Raw genomic sequence first — 23,721 nt, 5'->3', positions numbered from 1 at the left:
TAATTACTTTGACTTGATGGAACATGTATGAATGTATGAGAATGTGTATTAATTTAATTTGTATGATGAACATGCTTGTATATGAGTTTTTAAGTTTTCTATGTTATTAATATGCAATAAATGATGTATGAGAACATGTTTAATCGTGTTGTAAGAAATCTCCCAGTATTATTGTAATGAAAGCATGAGATTCATGTGCATAACATTGGGCTTGCATAAAGGGAATCGTTTTGAAAGGAAAAATGGGGACTTTTGGGAAAGAGTTTTGATGAAACGGTTTTATGAAAACCCGGTCGCCGCGGAGGTACTAAAGGGCCGGAGGGTTAATATAGCCTAGAGGAAACTAAAGAGTCGCCCTAGCGTGGTTGAGCTAGCTGGGCCCATAATGACGCTGCAGGGGTACCAAGGGTCAGGGACACTAGCCAATCCTTCTCTCGTGTCGCTGCGGGGTCACCAAAGGCCGGGTTATATTAACCGTTTGAAAGTGATGGTTTTGGAATGAAAACGGGGAGCGACATTGGCATGCGTTGCATCTCATTGCATTGCAATTGGTTATATTGAGAATTGTCGTTATGTGGTGTATTACCCCGACATTGTATGATCCCTATCTCTTATTGTTCTATTCCTTGTATGGATTCACGGGGACACAAAAGGCGTGTCTTAAGTGCTTTTTACTGAGCAATTTGCTCACCCCAATATATATATTACATTTTTTTTCAGGTCACGGCAAAGAATTGGCGGATGAGAATCCACCACAGACTTAAGAGAACTTGAAAGGCATTTTGAACGTATTTTGTTGAATTTGAACTTGTTTTGTAAAGCATATGATGTAACATGTATCAAATTCATTGGTTATGTAACGGATGATATAATTAGAAGCTTGAAAATCTGTTTTGATGTAAGTTGTCTATGATGTAAAGTTTCCATATTAGCTTCCCTTCCATTTTTAGTTCATTTATAAGGTAGCAGGTCAGATCAGGATGCAGGGCTCGAAGAAGCCACTTCGGTCAACTAAAATGGCTCATCGGTCGACCGAACCTCTTTGTAGACTCTCGGGATCTCCATTTCGGTCGACCGAAATAGGGTTCGGTCGACCAAAACTTTTTTTTTTTTTTTTTTATGCTCTCAGTATCTTAGCTTCGGTCAACCGAAGTAATGTGTCGGTCGACCGGTTCAGGTAGGCCTGCTTTGGCCGACCGAAGTGAGCCTGTTTTGGGGTCTTGTCTCTCCTTCTTCCTTGTAGCTCACTCTCGACCCTTGGGTTGCTTAGAGCCTTGGGAAAGTTTGATTTTGCTCCGAATAAGCACGTTTTGACACTTGAAATGTTAGGTTTGACGTAGATGACCTCGGGTTCGAGTAAAGACCCGACTAACGGTTCAAACCTCCGGGTTCGGGTCGTTACAAACTTATTGTCATAGTGTATTTATAAGCTTTAATCCCTAAAACCCTAATCCTTGTAAGATTAGAGACAGAGCCCAACTCGGCCCATAAACCATCTTGTGTTATAAACAATGTCGGCTACCGATATAAAGTTTAAACCTAATGTAAAACTATATGTGAGCAACAACAATTACAGTCACGTTTAAGTTTAAGACAGAAAAATAATTAAATTTCATTAAATACATTCAATTAAATAAGTAATTAAATTTAATTAAATAATTAACTACACTGAACACACAATGAACCACTTAAACAAACAATTCCAATTAAATAAATAAATAACAATAAAACACTTAACAAATGATTAAAGAAAACAATTTAAGCAAATAATCACAAAAAATGCAACTAAATAATAAATTAAATTCCAGAAATATCCTTTTCAAAATTAGGGGTATTACATAATGTGACTCCAACATAATTCATGTGTGAGAGATAAAGCTCCTATCTACATGTAAAGCTTCACTGGAGTTGCCTTCAGTGGAGAGGTATAGAGACGGAGAATGATAGATAGATGGAAAATGATTGGGCCTTCTTCATCTTCTATAGAGAGTACTATCACCAGTGTAGGGATGGCAACGGGGCGGGGATCTCACTCCCCATCCCCATCCCCGACCAAAAATTTTACCCCCATCCTCGCCACCATCTTCCCCGCCCCCGCCCCTATCACGTCATGCCCCACCCCGATTAAGTTTTCCAGCTTCACAAATATCACACATATACATACCTTCCAGGAAAAAAATAAATAAATAAATAAAAATAAAATAAAATAAAATCTCAGTTCCAATTATAAAAAATAAAATAAAAATCACAGTTTAATCAAAAACAAAATAATTTTATCTATTATATATATATATACACACACACATACACGTTGAACAATAATTTCTTCAACCACTTTCCCAAAAAAAAATACATATTCAGATTCAATATAACAATATAACGAAATTGTGGAAGCGGACCTTTTCCTTTTCTTTCCTTGGAGAAACAATAATTTCTTCAACCACTTTCCCCAAAAAAAAAATAATAATAATAAAATTTTATATATATATATATATAACAGATCAAATCATTTTGTTTCATATATCAGATCAAATTAGAACAAGAACAAGAATTTCTTCAATAAAAAAGGAAACATGCTTATCCTCAATGAGATCTGGATTACAGATAGAACCTAGAGCAAAATCAATATATAAATATACATATATACATACACACACACATTTGCATATGCATATGAACAAAATTAGATATGGAATCAGACGGGGAAGAGCCGACGTAGGTGAGGGGAAGACACGACGTCAGAGAGCCGATGTTGTTGTCGATTCTTAGGAGAAGAAAGAGAGAAGACAGTGAAGGAAGCTGAAACGTGTTTTGCAGAGTGAGAGAGAAAGCTGAAACGAAGCGGCTAGGGTTAGACAACTTAGGCAAAATGTTCTTATATATACTAATATAATTTAGTAATAAATTATTATATGTAAGGATATATTAGTAATTTCATACTTAATTGGGGGCAGGGCGGGTTTACCCTATCCCCGGCCCCGGCGGGGATTTTGAATTTGCCTCCATCCCCATCCCCGTTTAGCTAAAAGGATATCCATCCCCGCTATAAACGGGGCGGGGCGGGGCTTCGTTGGAGATGGGAAATTTACCATCCCTACACTGGTGGGTTTCAAACACGAACCAAAGACCCCAAACAATATATTTTCTACCACTAGGCTAATACCTAACTTGCAGATAAATTTGCAATTTGGTAAAGTAAAATAGAGACTGAGATAGAGAAAGAAAAAAAATATGTGAAGGGGTATGACTTCAAAGTCTTCAAAATTGTTTAGGAGTATTTTGGACCCTATAAATTAGTGAAGAATGAAAATTGACATATGGATAATAATTTTGCCTAAATTAATTTTTGATTAGGTTATTTTTGAGTAAGTTGTTTTAAATTAAATTAACCTTTCTTTTTAAAGTATTTTCAACAGTGCTGCATGGACAAATTGGATAATGTTAAAATATAGTATATACAAATTGGATTATGTTAAAATATCAAATTCAGTCACGCAAACGGTGGCAATAACTGTAAGAGACAGCGACAGCATTTTCTAGTTATATTTATACAAACTACTTTACTTTCTTTGATCAATGAGGGTTTGAAGGTCAGTTTCGATGGAGTCTAACTTTGTTCTCCATGAAATCTTGAAACTTTAATAGCAAATCCAATCCGCCTCGAATCTAAAGTGAAAAGATTTGGCTCCGGTAAGTAATTATACTCCATATGTACAGTAATATGGCAATTTTCAGATCAATTTGTTTTGTAGTTCAATCTGAATATTGAACATTTGGGTACTGGGTTTTCTCAACTATTGGAATTTCGACACTACCATACACATGCCTGCACTTTGTTATCACTCGAGTTTTTAATTTCCTGTGCATGCCCACTCTGTGTTTGTGTTTGTGTCTGAAGGTACCCAGAATGTCTGATTAATTTTATGAAGTTAGGTTATGATGATCTATCTGTCTATGATATGCATAAATGGAATAAGGGTTGATGCTTTTTTCTTGCCTTTCTACAATGGAAATTTCTGTTTGGCAGTATGTAATGCCCCACTACAAGTTCCATAACCATTGTATAGATAACTTGTTGCCTTGGATAACTGGACCACCACTTGGTCAGCCTCCCTGAACAAATAATTATATGAATCCTGAATACCTTCTTTTTCTCTATTGTTTGAAAAATTGCATCCTTTTTGTTTTTTTTTTTTTTTAATGCAACCTTATGGGAGTAAACAGGGTTTTGGCAAGCACATTTTGTCCAATTCTGGGTATCAACAGCAAAATCTGGGCTAATCCCTAGGGGTGCAACTTATGTCAGGCTCGGTCAACTCTGGCTATCGGATGCACATTGGCTTATGTAGTATTGCCCAACAGATCAATTAGGTGGAACCTTACACTTTCTGGGTTTTCGGAGTGACATTTTTCTTTTTTTATATTTTATTTTATTTTTTATTTTTATGAATAAAGCATTAAAACTGGTTGTGTTCTCTCGGCTGTAAGGTAATAACTGCCTATTGGTCTGGAAAGAGAGTAACAGGTGGGAGTATAAAATCTGTTAGTGACAAGTTCTAATACAATTTCAGATTTGGTCCGGTGTGAACAGTTAATAGCTCAGCAATATAGAATCTCCGCAAAGTATAAAAACCAAAGTAATAATCTAAACTTTCTACACACACACAAAATATAATATGTGTGTGTGTGTGTGTGTGTGTGTGTGTGTGTGTGTGTATTTGATTAATGTTAATTAATAAAAGAAGTAATGGGTTTAGATATAATGGGTATAATTTATATTCATCAATAATTTGGGTGGTTCAAGATGTTATGGGTTTAGATATACTCCTACAAATGTAATTCAAATCAATAGTCAGCTGGTCCTGTAAACTGAGCACATCAGAGTACGACTGCAGAGTGATGAATGAAGATACAGTTGATGAATAAAATAAAAAATACTATATATGTATTTTTCTACAGTATATGTGTTCGTCTATGAATGTTTGTATGTGTTGTGTGTGCACGCAGTGCTTGCATGCTTTTAACAACAAATTGAATCGCAAGTTGCATCTTTTGTATTATATTATCTCTTTTGAGAAAACAAGTGGACTAACTTCTGTTGTGGTCAGAAAAGAGATTTCTTCTATATATCTAGGGGCTGATCTTTGAAAGAGTGCAATGGATCTACTCTCCTTACTCTTAGTTAGAGGTCAAACACTGGTTAAGGCAAAACAACATTCCACTGCTATGACCTAATGTTGGTTTGGTTTTGATAGGTTTAATACTGTGGAAGAAGCAAAAATTCCAGTGAACCATAGCGATTAGTTCTGTGCACTCATTTGTTTGTTAAAATGGCAGATTAGAATCATACAGTTGAGCCAATGTAGTTCAAATAATGATTTGTTGGATTGAATTGTTGGTTTAAATTATGCAAATACTATGCATGTTATGCATTTTTCGAGTAGAAGACCTGCTTTGGCTTTGTATTGTGGGTCGTTATTGTATGTTTTTCTTTTCTTTTTATCTTTTTCAATAAATCTGAAGTGAACAAAAGTAAAGGAAAGGATATTTGGCGTTCGGACCACCCTTCCTCTATCAACTTGTCTTCAATCTGTGTTGGTTGTGCTCACTACTATGTGAACATTGAGTTGGTTTTGCATTTGGTTAGTTCCAAGTTGATTACAAGCTGGCGAAATCCAACCAAGTTGAGGACTTTTGCGGTTGTGCCTTATTTTTGGTATTTTGGACCATTGCTATGCTTTTTCTTGAAGTGGAAGTTACTCTGTGACACATGAAATGAAGATTTTATTATGTTCAACAGTTAGATTTATGAGAATAAACTCAATAATGTTTTTAATCGTGAAAACGGGGGACAAGCTCTAAATTCAAATGTGTGCACAAACCCCTCATGGATGGGTTTATGGTGCAACTTCGGAACATATTTATGTTCTACAAAATTAGCTTTAATTGAATTATTGTGCTTTATTGTGCACCATTTTTATTTATTTATTTATTTTTTTTAATTCTCTCTAGTTTTCTTAGGCATATCTGTAGCTTCTTTGGATGTATTGAAATTGTTCTTTTATTTTTATAGTTAACGAAGCCTCACAACTTGTATTCAATCATAACAAATAGTCTAATTGCTTCATGCATTTTGTCTTCATTTGTTCAAATCTTGCCATTGGTAAGGTTGGGGGTGATTATAGTAGAAAAGGTGTGTTGATATACGTGCCACGACGTCTGCTTGAGTGGCACCATCTCTGAAAATAAGCACACCTGGCCAGTACTTATCTGGCGTGCTCCTGAAAGGACAGTATCCTCGAGCTACTCGTCTTATAACTGAACTCACTGGCCGAGGAAGGGGTCGCTACCCTTCCTCTTCTGTGGACGCGCCCTGCTCTAGTCGGATGGGCCCCTCCTCCCCTCTTTTCCGAGGTTGCTTCCTGCAGGCGTAACCTCGGGCATTTTTCTCTTGAGCTCCCTTTAACTGTAAGGACCTCGAGACACTGAGCTAGGATAGAGCCTGCAGGGCCGAGAAGGTGGAACCCCGAGGAAGGCTCTTTCCCTATCTTCAGTTGCGGGAATCTGAGTATCAGTGGTTAGGTGGCTGAGTTCCAAGGAATCGCCTCACTTCGAGGTCTACACAAGGGGGAGAGAATGTTTAACACCTAATAGCTGAGCTCGAGTAATAGACCACATAATACTCTAAATGTATATCTCACAGAATTACTATTGGATAAAGAAAGAGCTACCATCATAACCAAGGGTCTTTACCTAGGTAAAGCGACCATTGGATAAAGAGGAAGTTAGCTCTCATGACCAACGGTCCTTACCCAAATGAAGTAATATAAATAGGGCTTAACCCTCACCATTTATGGGGGCTGAAAATACATATACACCACCCTAACTATAACTATAAGTAATGGTCTCCTATGACTCGTGCTACCATGGGTGTTAAGCAAATCTGCCTTCTCTCTCTTAATCTCCTCTATGGAGAATCCCTTATGCTAGCTTGGAGCTCCACCCAGTCTCTGATCTCCTCATCCTACTCACGAACTACCATCAACAAGGTGTTATATGAGGAAGTTACTTGTTGAATAATAATTGTGTGATTCAGTGGTTTTGAGTTATTCATTTTGCTAAACATATGTATCTTATATGGTAGTACCACCAAGGGTTATAGCCTAGTGGTATCTCCTCTACTTTTGAAAGTGGAAGGTCAAGGGTTCAAGTCTCTCTGGAGGCAAAAGTGGGTTTTTGAGTTACTTGCCAAGATCTAAAAAAAGAAAAAAAAAAAAAAAAAGGAAAAGGAAAGATCTCATATAGTAGTGATTGGGAGAATCCTTGCATGTTGCAATTTTAGTAGACATCACTGTCTTTTCATATCTATCTTTTGGTTCTTCTTTGGTAGGAAAGCTGGGATTGAAGAATTGTTTGGACAGATAAGATAATCTCACAAGTTCCTGCTTGCATCCTGAGTTTTTCACACATTTCGTTGCCAAGCCACTTCCCATGTGTGAAAAAACCATTCATTGTCTTCCTCTGCTTGGGACAACAAAAGCATATTTTTCTTGAGATGTGAAATGCAATTGCAAGGTAGCATAAATTATTACCTTGCCACTGATTATTTTCCTCATCTCTTATTTTCCTCATCTCTTAGTTTCACCTTTTTTATATATGTGTGTTTATATATATATACATGATATTTACTCTTTGGATGATTTATTTTATTATCTCTTGTTTATCTATAGAACCACAGCATCTAGTCTCATGTGGCATAATCCATAAAAACACTTTATAGACACAAGGGTGCTTTAGCAAATTTTTGACTTGTCTTTTCTTTTTATTTATCTTGAATTTTCTCCAAAACAAAATAAATAAATAAGTAACAAAATCCAAAACAATACAAAAACGGAAGGACATGAACTTGAAGATAACTTAGTGCAAAAAGTTAACAACTTCATTTACCCAAAAAAAGAAAAATGAAATTAACATCTTCCTTTAACTTTTGACACCTTATTTAATTTGTGCAACATTCTCCCAACATCTAATCTATAAGAGTTTATGCAGAAATTTTGGGGACAAAAAGGGCAAATGGCCATTTAAAAATGCCAAATTATCTTATTGTGATTATTTTCCTAATATGATTGTAGAAACTAAAAAGAGGCTAACAATATGTTTTGTTCAAATTAGGGTTCTACAAAAAGAAAGAGAAGAATAAATTTTAGGGAAATTTTTGTGAGAGAATGTACTTATTTTCCTTCTCTCACCTGTATGTATCCCAATTGCAATAATGGTGAAAAGACTAATTTGCCCTTGGAAGAAATACAATTATATTTACACATTCTAACACTTCCCTTCAAGATGGAGAATATATATAATATAATCCCAGCTTGGAACAAACAACCTTCAAGCGATTATTATGACCCGGAGCCTTAGTAAACATATCGGCAAGTTGATCTTTAGATTTTACAAATAGCGTAAAGATGTTTCCACTTAATATTATTTTTGTCTCGAATGAAGTGACAGTCAACTACAATATACTTAGTTCTCTCATGAAACTCTGGATTGGAGGCAATTTGGAGAGTTACTTGGTTATCGCCTATGAAGCACGGACACGCCTAAAAGGGAAAAGATTGTGTTGGACACGCCTAAAAGGGCAAAGAATCCGTGGTGGACACGTGTGGGACACTGACTCGCGCCGGACACACCCCGACACGTGTCGGACACGTCAAAAAACGTATCAGAATATTTTATATTTTTTCGAATATCCGGACATGCCTTGGATATGGTTCCGACACGCCATGGATACGTGTCCAACACGCGTGTCCCATTCTTGGGGATTTTTAAGAAAGTTTTAGAAACAATGTTAAGTTGAAGTGTAAATATTAGGAGTTGTTTAATAACTTTCAGTATTATAATGGTAATTACATAATTACTTAAAAACTTCTTGTTTCGTAAATCCATTTTATATTCAAAGTATTAGATATTTATTCTTATATTTTAGTTCAAAGGTTCGAACTCTTACACAATCATCTTTGACTCTCTTGTTGTCCCACCAACCAATCTTCGCTACCGGTGAATGGTCTCTCTATCTCTGTCTCCTCTTTTCTCTCTTATTCTTCGTCCTCTTTTCTTTCTTCTTCTTGATCTTCACAAACCCAAAATACTCCTTTTTTTCCTTTCACAATAAATTTCTTTTTGTCTCTTTTTTCTTTTATTCCCCATGAACTTTTTTCTCTTCTATGGATTCTTATCTTTATTTTTAACTAAGGCCTAATTCTTTTTCTAACAAAACCCTAATCCTCTTTGTCTCTTTATTTTTTGTTTTTATTTTTTTCTCTTTTTTAACACTCTTTTCTACCATTCTTTCTTTTTCCAACATATATATATTTTTTTCATTATGAGATTGTAAAAAGTAATATTACTTTTAATCTCTTAAAGTATAATATCATATATAGAGAAAATATATTTCTTATTTGCCATGCCCCCGCCGTGTCCGTGTCCGTGTCCTAATTTTTTAGGATTTACGGTGTCGCTATATCCGTATCGTGTCATATCCGTGCCCCGTATCCGTTTCCGTTCTTCTTGAGTTATCACAAAACAATGGAAGAGGGGTTTTAACTGTCAACCAAGTTCCTCAAGGAAATATCATAGCCATTTTAACTCACTAGTGGTGTGGGACATCGCCCTATACTTAACTTTAGCACTGAATCGCTATCACTGTTTGCTTCTTTCTCCTCCATGTTACCAGATTATCACCTAAGAAGGTGTAGTTTCCTGTAGTGGATCTACTATATGAAGGGGAACCAACCCAATTAGCATCAGTAAAACCTTCCACCTAAGGTGACCATTTGGTTTATACAACAACTCGAGGCTTGGAGCTTGCTTGAGATATCGAATAATCCGAAGAACAGTTGACGCAGAGCATATGTTGGCTTACAAACCTACACTATTCTATCCGAAGTTGTAATCCAGATTCCAGATGAGGCTGTAGTTTTTATTAAGGAAACTTGGCCATGAAGGACTCCTATATGTTTATATTTCCTTAGTTGTTAAGGAAACTTTTGATGCCTATAAATAGGCATATTGGATTGAAACTAGTGAGTCTTAGAGGTCTTGCATCTTTTTTTATTCCCTTTTTCTTTTTGTTCTTTACCCCTTAGAGCCGAATACAAAGATCCTATGGCATATATTTTGGATAGATACATACTTATCTGGATATACAAGATTTGAAATAAAAAATTTAAGACTAAAAAATTCTATTATTGTGTTGGATCCACAATGAATCCTAAGGATCCATAGGATTGGTGTATTCTTTTACATCATATAGTTTTCACAAATCGAGCCAAGATGGGGCCAGTTGGAGCCTAAGAGCATCTCCAATAATCTGTTAAAACACCCTTTTGTGTAAAATATATACTACCACGTATAATGTGTAATTTTTTATTTTTTATTTTTTATTTTTATTTTATTTTATTATTATTATTATTTTTTTTATCTCCAGCAGTATGTTAAGATACACGGCCACGTCACCAATGTGTAAAATTATTGTGTATTTTGCACAACCCTTTTACATAGCCACGTCAGCATATTTTCTTTCTCCTCCCTCTTTCTCATTCCGTTAACGAATCAACCCTATATTAAGTAAGTTTGTAAAAATTATGTAGGTCCTGACATGACACGTGGTTGGTTGTTATTGGCAAATACATTTTGTGTTTTTTCCACAAAATGTATAAAATAATGGCTGGAACTAAAGATGAGTAGTCCAAAATTTTTGTGTAAATCTACTATGACACGTCATATTTACAAAAATATATATATATATATATCTACAGAACCGTTGGAGATGCTCTAAGGCGAGTTAGTCGATTGCCTAAGGCCCCAACTGATAGAAGGCCTCAAAATTTTTTTATTTCCTTACATATTATTACTTTCCTAAAAAATTTATTTCCTATCCAACCAAGAAGTCGTCAAAATTTTTATTTCCTTATATTATTACCTTTCTAAAATTTTATTTTCTTAAATCACAGAAGGTCCCAATTTTTTTATTTCCTTATATTATTATGTCCATAAAAAATTTAATAGTAGGCCCAAAGAATTAACTCCTATTTTATATCATTATCTAACCTTTTTTTTTCCTTTCTCCTCCCCTCATTTCACTTTTTTTTTTTTTGGTATTAATTATTGAGTATATATAAACACAATTAACTATTATTTGATATTAATATATTACATGTCAAAAGACCACTTTTATATTTTTCCTCTAAGGTCTTAGATTGTATCGAGTTGCCTTTGAGCCAAGTATCACAACTCTTTCTACAGATCCTGCATATTTTCCTTTTCGTTCCGTGTCGGAATAGAAACTAAACTTATTACTTATTATTAGTTATTAGACGAGATTTTACAAAAAAATAAATAAAAAATCATAGGAGAGAACAAGTGTTTCTTCGTCTTTTTTTCGATGTGAATTTGACAGAGTCTAACCTATCTCTTCACTCTGTTCCTCATCCCCTTTCGTCTGTTTCTCTTCCCCTTTTCTTCTAGCCTCATCTCATCTCATCTTCCTACTTCCCATCCCCTTCTTTCATTTTAATTCTAGAATTTCATCAAAGCAAGCTAGCCATTCTGCATCAGTAGTATTCTGATGTGGCCCCATAGAAGCTCCCATGAACTGAAAGAATGTCACGAGCTCCCACCCTAAGGTTTAAATTGTTCAAATTAGGGTTCTACAATGAGAAAGAGAAGAATAAAATTTAGGGAAATTTTTGTTAATAGAATCTACTTATTTTCTCTCTCCTTGTACATATATATCAATTGCAATTACATCATAAAGATTAATTTTCCCTTGGAAGAAATACAAATTAAATACACACATTCTAGCATGGTTAAATAAATTTGTTTGATAAGTAAGATTTCATAAAAGAGCGCTCAAAGGGGAGCACAGCCCAAGAACAAAATGCAAGGCCGGCTATACAATCAATTTATTCACAAAGATAATAGTAATACAAATATGAAAATTGGGGCTATTTCTAATAGTAATACAAATAGGAAACTATGAATGGATAGAATCCTCAAGGAGATCAATCATATCTCTCCGGTTGTTGGATTAGAGTTTCCAAGATAATGAAGTGATCAAGCAAGAGTAGTCCCCAACTCACTTTGCCTCTTCTCCTAAATTCTTTTTTCATTTGGTCTTATCCAATATCAATGCAGAAGAAGATAGGGAAATGAATTGAAGTGAGCTTGTCGAAGATTTCTGTCCACCTCCTTCTTCACGCTAACATATTGGTAAGACGAGCTTGATGACACACTGACCCTCGGGCCAAGAACTCGAAAGACATTCAAATTCTTCATGAAAAGGGAACCTGACAAAATGATTTGTAACCCAACTCTCCTCCGCAAAGCCTTTCCCCCAGCTACTACCCGGGCCAGCTACACAATACTATTTTGCTGAATTCCTGTTCATAGAGATTTGGCTGGCCAGAATACTTGGATTTAATGCTGGATGATATATTTGTCTAGATTCGAAGCTTTGTAACCGTTACCTAGTGCTGGTCTCTGTAATACATGTGGTAGGGACGATTGAGCGGGCAAAACCTAAAATCTGACAATATTTGCACAAAGTGGCTACCCTTAGACTGGAATCTTCAATCTCACGTTTGTCATGCAAGCTTTTTACCATTTCACCAAGCAATGACCGGAGGACAGGTTTTGGCGCAACACTACTCTTCAGGTTGTGATGGTGGAGTTCCTAAAGAAATTTGCAGATACAGAGAAATTTTTTTTTTTTCTTAATTGGTACTCACACACACATGCTTCCACCGAGGCTTGAACCCCTGACCTCCCTTTAGAAAGTAGGAGCTTGGTACTACTAGGCCACTGGCTTGTTGGTGCGGATACAAAGAATTTAAATTGGTGGCAATGGGAATTTTGTATTGCAGTTGTAGCTTTGTCATGGCAAATTGGTTGGTTTGTGAAGTTCATGACCTGGAGGTAAAGGGCTCTCTGCATGTAAAGGTAAGGCTGGAGCTGCAAAGTCCTATGGATTCGAATATCTATCTTTGAGATAGCTTAGGAATGGTTTGTTTGGAACAGGGATGAGTTTGACAAACCAACCAATTGGCCATGATAAAGCTGCAACTGCAATACAAAATCCCCATTGCCACCAATTTAAATTAACTGTATCTGCAAATTTCTTTAGGAACTCCACCATCACAACCTGAAGAACAATAGTTATTCCGATGATCCCAATAAACAGATGGTTTTTATGAAGACCTGTGAACACATTCTGCTTCTCCAACTTCCTCGCGTTGAATTCATTGAAAACTTGGCAAAGTACAAAAGTGTTGAAGATGAGAGTATCCTTTACTGCCTCATTCACACTAAAGATTGACTTACCCCTGAATTGTAAGGTCAATAGAACGGCTATCTGGTATAGAGATTGTGCCAAAAGGTTTCTCCACATAATATTTGTTATAAGGGGTTCAGTCCGACCCACTGGCGGCTTGTGCATTAGCTCATTAGTGGGCCGCTCTGTAGCAAGAGCCAGAGCGCCCAAGGTATCCATTATGAGGTTTACCCACAACAATTGAACTGCTGTTAGGGGAACTTCACCGGCAGAAACCGCTGCAATAAAGTTGATCACCAGAGCTGCAACATTCACTGTGAGTTGAAATTGAATAAATTTCTGAATATTGTTATAAACACATCGTCCCCACCTCAAAACTGTAGCCACAGAGGAAAAATCATCATCCAAGATGACAATATCTGAGCTCTCCTTGGCAACCTCTGTGCCTTGAATTCCCATGGAGAGTCCTATGTCTGCTTCTTTTAGTGCAGGTGCATCGTTCGTTCCATCTCCCGTAACTGCAACCACATGACCTTTTTGTTTCAAGCATTGTACCATCAAAAGCTTGTCAAAAGGTGAGGATCTTGCCATCACGCGGATATCATCAACCTTCTGCATTCTCTCCTCATGAGTGTAGTTCCGGAACTCAAAACCTTCGACCACTTCTCCGCTGGTTGCTTGTTCATCAGGTCCAAGAATTCCACATTCTGTTGCTATTGCTTTCGCTGTGAAAACATTATCTCCAGTTATCATTTTGATGCTCACTCCTGCAGATCTGCAAACCTGAATGGCTTTCTTTGCCCCTGATCTACATGGATCCTTGAGACCAACGATCCCTAGCAAGGTCAAACCATCTTCTTTTAGCTTTTGATGGGTTATTCCATCTTCCCTGTATTCCATTTCATCCTCTGGGATTTGCTTATGTGCGAAAGCAATGCAACGGAGGCTACTTGCTGCCATTCCTTGGATTATCTTCTCAAATTGCGTCCTGTCATCTTCACTTATTGACTTAATATACCCAGTACTCTGAATATAACTCGAACACATTGCTAGTACCATCTCAGCAGCTCCTTTCCAGTGCACATGAATGGTGTTGTCAGCCTTCTTCCTCAAGGAAACCCCACTTCTTTTCTTCTCTGAGTTGAAAGTTTCAACATGCAGTATGGTAGAACTTTGCTTCAATTTCTCCATATCCATACCCAATTCCTGGACAGCCCAAGAAAGTATTGCCTTTTCAGTTGGACTACCAGAAAACTCGGGTACAGATCCTGGAACTGGTTGGTAAACAGTGCCAGTGGTATTCAAACCAACTCCTTGGTGGTACAATTCACGGACTTCTTGGCCAATTATATTGGAATAAGATTCTCCCATGGCTTCCTGGCCAAGCCAGAACTTGGTCACTTTCATTTGATTCATTGTCAGTGTTCCCGTTTTATCGGTGCAAATAACAGTGGCTGAGCCCATGGTCTCACAAGCTGAAAGCTTCCTGACCATTGCCTGATCAGCCATCATTCTCTTCATGGAGTAAGCAAGTGTTAGCGTGACAGCCAACGGTAGACCTTCAGGAATTGCCACCACCACAATAGTGACTGCAGCAGCAACAATACGCACCACAGAATTGAACACATCATCTATATCTGTTCTTTTGCCAATATATTCCTGATTTCCATTCTGATCTTCTGTGTTCCCCGTGAAATAACGAATTAACAATACTACAAGAACTAGAAAAGCAACAGCGAGACCTACCTTTCCAATAGATGAGGTCAACTTGTCAAGCCGAGCTTGTAATGGTGTTTGTTCGTTGGAATCACGTGTTATTGAGCTCATCATCTCACCCCATGCGGTGTTCATACCCACTGATGTCACGAGCATCTGAGCATACCCATCTGCCACCTTTGAACCAGATAACAAGAAAGGGTTCTGCTTAGAGTCGACCTCCACATAGTCACTCTCTCCCGTCATGCTTGACTCGTCCACTTGCAAAGAATGCCCACTTAAGAACAATCCGTCTGCAGGAATTTGATCGCCAATCACTAGAAACACGACATCTCCAACGACAACATTGAAGATGGAAATCTTTTGCCGCCTGCCTTCTCTGACAACATCAATTTTAATATCATTACTTATTTTTGATAACTTGTGGAATTGCCTTTCCTGTCTGAAGTTACTGAGTGCAGATACAGCAACAACCAGAAAGACAGCAACGAATATGCTTCCACCTTCGTACCAACCTTCTTGCGCTCCATGTTCTTTGATGCCGAAGCCAAGAGAGAGAGCAGCACAGCCCAGTAGGATGAGAATGGTGGTGTCTTTGAAAGCCTCCACCACAAAATAAATGAGCCCTTTGGGAGGAGGTCTGTGGTAAGTGTTTGAACCGAACGCGGCATGCCTCCGGCTGATATCATGATCACTCCCACAGATTCCTCTTTCAGGGTCAGTCTCCAGTGCAGTGGCTAAGCTTTCAATACCTCCAAAGGTACGAAGCTCATACATGCTTTTGTCCTTCACCATTTCTGAGAGTTTTATTTTGTCAATGCATGGGAAGCCAGAATCATGTAGATTTTCTGTTTCCGGCAAGTTAGAAGAACCATGCGGGTCTTCTCTCTTGGGCATGTCAAAATCATGCAGATTCTCATCATTGGGCATGTGAGAACCATGCACATTTTCGATTTCTGTTTTTGGCAAGTAAGAAGAACCAGGCGGGTCTTCTCTCTTGGGCATGCCAGGTTCATGCAGATTCTCACCGTTGGGCATGTGAGAACCATGCACATTATCGATTACGACATGTTGGGGAGTTGTCTCTTTGATAGTGAGAACAGTGTAAGATGGGGAAGTTAATATCCCAGAGAGGTGGTGTTGGTGGTTCTTCTCGGATACAATCTCTCTTACAAAGGAGAGCATAGTCCGAGAAAAATAGATCGCCATATACGCGATGCGCCATCGCTTTTGAGCTTTGGTGAGGGTGCTGATGCTTATGTTAAGAAGCACCGTGCCATAGCCGCAGTGTGAATTGAGTTGGGCCGACATTATATGCTTCTAAGCTCTCAGAAATTGTTTGAGGACAATTTTCTAGGATGCTGCTGGGAAAGAACTTCATTCTACCAACAATACTACGTTCTTATTTATAATTGCTCAATTGAGCTGTCGGGGAAGTTTCATGGCAGCTTCCAATTTAAACAGGAATGATCAATAGTTATCAAAACCCTCTAACCAATACTATTTACTACATTAGTTTCTGAAAATATTAGCTTAGTCAAATGTATTTATTATAACCATTTTATTTGGCACAATTGGTTAACTACATTAGTTGACTATTTTTGGTTTCATAGAATTGACAACTTGGAATTGGAATTGAGGACTAACTAGCCCAAATTTGATTTGAACTCATCCAGTTCCAATTTGTTAAGCACTAGCCTTATGCTACCAAACACATGCAACATAGAGGCTTTTGGATGTTCTAATACTATCAGTTTTTTTTACAAAACTTCCTGTGATATATATATATATATATATTTGCGACTGTAATTAGTTGTCATGCTGAGAAGGAATTCGTTTACATTGATCCAGATCAGTTAGGGCTTAACTTGTTGAAGTCGGCAAAGGAAGTGGTCCATGTTTGGTGACTTTTCTTTACTTAGTTTAAATGATTTCAGCCGACCTTGAGGTGGATTGTTGAGCTTTTATTTTATTTTATTTATTTATTTTCTTTTCTCCTTGTCACAAGTAACAGGAAAACCAAGTTTGAAGGCATTGTTACAATTGGACGTTTGTCAACATTGTGTGCGTGTGTTTTATTTTTGGATTGACAATTTTATAGGTTAACAAACAGATGGCATTTGTTTTGAATTTAACATGAAATATGATTAAAGCGTTCTTAGTTTGTTGAACAATTCATGAGTTTTGTCATTTTTAATACTTGTTTAAAAAGGGTATCATATTTGGTTTAACATGAGTGGACAATATATATATGTTTTCTTGTTTCTGTTCCAAGGAAGGAGCTGTCTGAATTGTTACTCGTACCCCCTTTGTTCTTGAACAAGGTGGTTTTATACCCTCTGGGATAATCGAAGTGATTATTGGGATGTTAAGAAATTGATGTCATTTTGTGAAGAGACACATTCATTTGATTGAAAGATTCAACAAACACACACACAAAAACACACTGTTGAACTTTTTTCTTTGTCCTTATATTATGGATTCGGCATATACTGTATCAATTACTGTCAAGTGATCAATATTCTTGAAAATGAAAAGATGAATTTAAATTGTGATTGCCGCCGGGGATTGTGAAACTTTCGGCGTCTTTTGCCAAAGGACGCAGCATCCTGCATCAAAACGACAAAACAGTATTCTTCTACTAGTGGCGTGCCGCACGCGCAGCCTACAAAGTAGGACCACTTGAGCGGCCGACAGTATTCTTTAATAACTTTCTTTGTGTTTTTTTTTTTCTTCCGTCTTCCGCAAATTAAGTAAAAGAAACTCGAAAACGGGTAGAGACGATTGGGATTGGGGAGCTGGGCATTCTATCAATTAGGTTATTCTATCAATTAGGTTACTGGGTCAATTAGGTTACTGAGTATTATTTGTGGTTATATTTTTTTTTACGGAGGGAGAGGAAAGTGAAAAAAAGAAAAACTACTCTATTAGTATGGAATACCATTTTTACCTCCTCAATTGTTTATGGAATACCATTTGTAGAATGAATAATTATTTTTTATTAATTTATATAATGAGCACTGATAATATATATATATATATATATATATATATAATCTCGTATTTTATCCCTTCCAACCAAACAAAGAAATATCTCACATTATTTCTACTACCTTTTCCTTTCAGCTAAATAAAAAGTGAGAGAAACTCGTTTCCTTCATGTTTTGTCTTATCCATTACATCCATTTTTTTCATCTGTTCTACCATGTAATACGTTCTGCAATATAACTTGTGACTACTATGCTCTAACCAATAATAGATTATACAACACAATTTCTAACAATAACCTGAACATCTGACTATAGTGTAAAGACTACAAAATAGCAATGTGAAAACTCAGGCACGTATAAAAAAAACTTTTAGTAAGGTTACGTCTTTTCTTGAAATGACATCTTTTAAATTAAATACCAACTGAATAAAATTAGAAAATAATTTGAAAATATATTTTATAAATATTTTGTAACAGAATGAACCAAGTTGTAGCTTAAATTATTAAAGATTCAACTTATTTTTGTTCACTGAATAAATCAATTGAGCTTGAATTTGATTATAAATTCGTTTATTACAAGATAAATTTCACTTGAGGTTTGGGTAAATTATACACAGTTAGAGTATTTAACCTTTATTACTTTGCCCGTTTATGAAATTTGGTGCATGTGCTCAATGCCTGTCGTTAATAAAATTTAAAAAATGACTAAATTGCCAATTTCTTGTGTTAAAAGATCTTAATAACTTTATATTTTAACAAAATAAAAACAAATTAGGTTTTGATTAGTTTTTCATTTTTTTTTCCACACTTTTAGTAGATATCAAAGTAATAAAGGTCAAATACTCTACCTACCTACGTGTAATTTACCCAAATCTCAAGGAAGTTAGTGTAATTTACCCTTTATTAAATGAGTTAGTGTAATTTATCCTTTATCAAATGAGTAAAAAGAATAATATACTCAACTTAAAGGCAGATTTTACTGATTTGGGTAATGTACCCTTTATTAAATGAGTAAAAGTTTTTGCCGCTCATTTAATTAAAAAGAATAATAGTATTTTTGCCGCTTATTTAGGTAAAGTTAAAAGAATAAAAAAGTTAGGCAGATCTTACTGATTTGGGTAAATTATACATACGTAGAGAAATAAATAATCTATTTACCTAAAATAATAATTGAAATGGAAGTTAGTTCTGTTTTATACTATTAGCTACAGGAACCGGAGCTACGTAATAGTCGGTGGTGTCGGCCACCGCCACTCACTTTTTCTGTCTAAAATTTTACTAAAATTATTAGTAAAAGTCTAAGTAAGACTTCAGAGACTTTATTTATATTCTTTTATTTATAAAAGGGTTAAAATTATAAAACTTTCATCACTTATACATTTTGATCATAAAATTTTAATTTGTTTTAAAAAATTCTTACATTGATATTTTTCTGTTTTAGAAAATTCTTACATTGATATTTTTGTAATTTTAAAAAATAGTTTTTTTGTTTTAAATTTATTATTAAATAATAAGGTTAAATTTATCATTTCATAGTTCAGTTAACGGGTGTGAATATAAATATTAGGATAGTGTGAATACGAATATCAAGGCAGTGTGAAATAAGTTAGGATTTGGGTCAAGTGCCAAAAACACTCCTAAAGTATGTTTATAGTGCATATCACACCCCTCACATGCAAAAATATCCCTAAAATTTTAATTTGGTGCAAATAGGTCCCTTTGACAAATTTAAACCCTAAGTTGACTAAATTACCCTTACTAAACTATTTTATAAAATATATAAAAATAAATAATTTTATAAAATAACCGAAAAAGACACTATTGGAGGATACCCTCACATGCAAAAAAACATTCCTAAAGTTTCAATCTGGTGCAAATAAGTCACTTTGACAAATTTAAACCATAAATTGACTAAATTACCCTTACTAAACTATTTTATAAAATGTATAAAAATAAATAATTTATAAAATAATTAAAAATGATACTATTGGAGGACGTCAGTAATGGACAAGTAAGGATAAAAATAAAAAATAAAAAATGATAATAAAGTGTAAATTAAATTAAATAAATATGTTCCAAACTCCTAAAACCAATGCATATTGATATTGGGAAATTTTTCCTTTTTTTTTTTTTTTTGTTGTTGTTGTAAAAAAATAAATAATAAAAATAAAATAAAATGTAAACTGAAATCTCAAAAAATTCAAATCCTTGTTTTACAAATTCTCAAAGTTTTAAAAAAAATGTTTAGAAATATATAGAGAGAAAAAAGTTATATATATATATATATAAGATTAGTAGCATATATATCCTCGTGGGCATTTTCGGAAGAGTAAAAGGGCAAAACAGGTATTACAATAATAATTTATGTCAGATGAGGTATTTTTGCACAATAAGAAAAGATTTTAACACACTTTATTAAATAGGGGTAAAAGTACTCCGCGAAGTATATTTTAAGATGTTTTTTGCGCTTATTCTTTAGAATTTTATGATCAAAATTTAAAAGTAGCATAAGTTTTATGTATAAAATGACAAATATAACCACGAACTCTCCAATTTAACTAAAACTTGTGGTATCCCTTTGCTTCTCTCTCCTCTCTCTCCTCTTCGATTCACTCTTTTCTCTCTATCTGAAATAATTCTAACTTCTTCATCAGCAAAACCCTTCATCTATGTCATCAATCACCTTACCCAATAACTCAAATCCACCTTCCATCATGTCTAAATGATCCTTGTTCCCCTTTAGCTCTCATATCTTTCCTTTAATTATAATCATCATCATCTTCTTCTTCTTTTCTCTTTTTTTTCCAGATGACATTATAGGTGTTCACCATCTTTATTTTTTTAATCTTATAAAAAAGAAGCGAAAAAGAAAATCCAATTATTGGTGAAAACAAGAGCACAAAGTGATTTGCAGATGCGAAACATATAAGATATGCTTGCTTAGAGATTAAGATTTGAGTTTTTTAAGTTTCAAACCTTTAGAGATTAATGTTTGGGTATTTTGAGTTTCACGCTTCTATCTTCTCAAAAAAAAAACAGACAGTGGTTAAGGCCTGTTCTTCATAAGTGGGCCCACAATTGTTGTAAGATGTTCCGAATGCCGTCCACCTTACTACTACCTTGGGAAAAAAAAAAAAAACCAGACAGTGGTTAAGGCGGTTCTTCATAAGTGGGCCCACAATTGTTGTATGACGTTCCGAATGCCGTCCACCTTGGGTATGCGGCTCCTCGTTTTACCATTTCTAAGGTTGTATTTGGTGGAGATGCGGGTCCCTGAGTCCAAACTTCCCAAGTCCTTTGGAAATCAAATTGCGTTTGTAGTGTTGGTCCTCCAACTCTAACTGACATTTTTTTCTTGATCTGTCAAGACTGTAATATTGATTATAAGAGGTGTTAGTTAGGTTTGGTTGATCTGTAGCTGTTTGGTATTAAATGTATATTTGGTTCTATATCTATGGTCGATGTTCTTACATGTAGGTGTCGTATGACATTTGGCTTGTTTTCGTGTCAGGAAAAAAAAATAAAAAATAAAAAAATGTAGGAAATAGGGCTATCAACCACGGATGGTGAAGAATTCTTAAGGGAGTACTGATGGGTAATTTTGTCATTTTATTTTATTGAAAAAAAGATGGAGCGTTAGAGGCTAATTTTGGAACGCAAATATCATGACTCAATTCTAAAAATATTCTTACTAAAAACTTTGATGAACATATGCATACTATTGCTCCCACTAAAATTTTATATATTTAGCTTCATAATAATTGATATGATATGAAAATTTAAAATTCTTAAGGGAGTACTAAAGTATAATAGTGACAGTGGTGGCCGCGGGGATTGAAGGTGGTAGTGGCGGAAGGGAGTGGAGGGGACAGTAGTGTGGTGGTTGAAGATCGAAGGCAATAGTGGTGGCGGTGGTAGCAACGGTGGTGAAAGGCAATGGAGGTGGCGGCAGTGGTGGAAGCTAGTGGCAGTAATGGTGAGGTGATGTTTTTGGACTAAAGCTTGAAAGAAGAGTTTTTTAATAATTTGATTTTTAAAAAAAAATAAAAATTATTCTGAATGGAATGTTTACTACAAATATTTAGTTATGATATGAAATTCATTTTCATTCTTTAGAGTAGATTTTCTTTCCAATATAATGACTATTTTCACTTTAAACGGCATACCAAATAATAAAATTGATTGAAATCATAATACAAGAACATGTGCATGTTTCATGATTTCAAAAGAAGGCAAGACTTTGGGCACTAAAATTGAATATTGTCACTGTTACAGGTGCAATAGTCGGTGGGGTCCACTGCAGCCACTCACTTTCTATATATATAATTTTACTAAAATACTGTGTACTGGAATGAAATAAAAGAAAGTGGAATGGAATGAGTGTTTTTCTATTCTCGTGTTTGGTGCTAATTTTGAAGTTAGAATCATCATTCCCCACTATTCTTGGAGAATGGTCATTCCATCCAAATCAGTTCATATTCTAACAAAATGAATGACCATCTCATTCCATTCTCACATTCATTCTCATTCCATTGCAATTCATTCCACCATACCAAACTAATGAACTATCCCCAAATTAGCCCTTAGGGATAGGTTGATGTGGTTGAATGAAATAAAAGAGAATGGAATAAATCAGATAATGGAATAGAAATGGAATGACCATTCTCATTCCCATGTTTGGTTGCACTAGAAAAACATCCTACTTTTGTAAAACCTATATGTATATGTGTGTGTGTGTGTGTGTGTGTGTGTATATATATATGTATATGTGTGTGTGTGTGTATGTGTGTGTATGTATATATATAGTCCATGTTTCATCAAATATTTTATTTATTTATTTATATTTTAAAGTGGGAATGAAATGGCCATTCCTTTAGTTGAAAAGTGGAATGAATTAGTGGGAATCACCATTCTCGGAGAATGGGTAAGAATCATTATTCCAATTTTAAAATTAGTTACCAAACTAAAGAATGGAAACAAAAGCATTCATTCTCGTTTCATTTGATTCCATTCACTCGCATCAAATATGGCATTACCCCTATTAAATTTTGATATATATATGAACTGATAAAAAATTTCTTTATTTTAGTAATATACTTCTTTCTTTTTTTTCTTTATGGTGGTTCCGTTTGCAGAGCCATAGGAGAACACATCAAACAGGAAAGGTCTGGTCATTATCACGGCAACCGCTCCAAAGTTACAACCACAAGGCGCTTTAATACCCAAGAAATCCCGCACAAGATCAAATCAAGGAGAAAAAGATTAAATCGAAGCGGGGAAAACTAAAACCGACCTAGATCAGAGATCTAGTCGGAGAAAATAACAAATTCGTCCATGTGATCCGAAAACGAATCGAATATGAACAAATTTAACTGTAAAAAATAAAAAAAAGCGTAAAAAAAAAATATCCACAGAATACATTTATTAAAACATGCCGAGTTTGTTGCAGTCAGAGAAGGAGGCCTTCATCTCTCCACTCCAATGGAAGGGAGTACGAAGACACAGCGAAGAAGACGAAATTGCCTCTAAGAGTATTAGAGGGAGAGAGGTGGAAGAGAAAGTTGACAAGCTCCGATATGACACGCAACACTCCATTTAATATTAGGCCCGACTTTGTTGACATGATATTCAACATACGAGTGTTGGTTAACACCTGTCCCGTAGAAATGGTCCTCGTTACGCGTTT

At 35.5% G+C, this 23,721-nt stretch overlaps 1 protein-coding gene and 1 long non-coding RNA gene across 2 annotated transcripts; one reads left to right on the top strand and one right to left on the bottom strand.

Annotated features, from left to right (window-relative positions):
• The first annotated feature begins 3,499 nt into the window (after positions 1–3,499).
• On the top strand, positions 3,500–17,543 carry LOC132306879 (uncharacterized). Its single transcript, XR_009482129.1, has 3 exons — positions 3,500–3,690; positions 7,391–7,575; positions 16,898–17,543. It is a non-coding gene; the product is annotated as an uncharacterized LOC132306879 (long non-coding RNA).
• LOC132306878 (calcium-transporting ATPase 12, plasma membrane-type) lies at positions 11,914–16,606 on the bottom strand. Its single transcript, XM_059804459.1, has one exon. It carries the CDS (start codon positions 16,355–16,357, stop codon positions 13,022–13,024), a length of 3,336 nt encoding a protein of 1,111 aa, XP_059660442.1. The 5' UTR covers positions 16,358–16,606; the 3' UTR covers positions 11,914–13,021.
• Positions 17,544–23,721: the final 6,178 nt, after the last annotated feature.

This window comes from Cornus florida, unplaced genomic scaffold (genome assembly GCF_030987335.1).
Source record: "Cornus florida cultivar Cherokee Brave unplaced genomic scaffold, ASM3098733v1 CherokeeBrave_3.0.0_Hap2_Chr05, whole genome shotgun sequence".
In the NCBI taxonomy this organism is placed as follows: Eukaryota; Viridiplantae; Streptophyta; class Magnoliopsida; order Cornales; family Cornaceae; genus Cornus; species Cornus florida.
This window is presented reverse-complemented; position numbering and strand designations above follow the sequence as displayed.

Bases quoted from the DNA above. Each gene is read 5' to 3' on its own strand.
- LOC132306878 (XM_059804459.1), bottom strand. From the start codon at position 16,357: ATGTCGGCCCAACTCAATTCACACTGCGGCTATGGCACGGTGCTTCTT.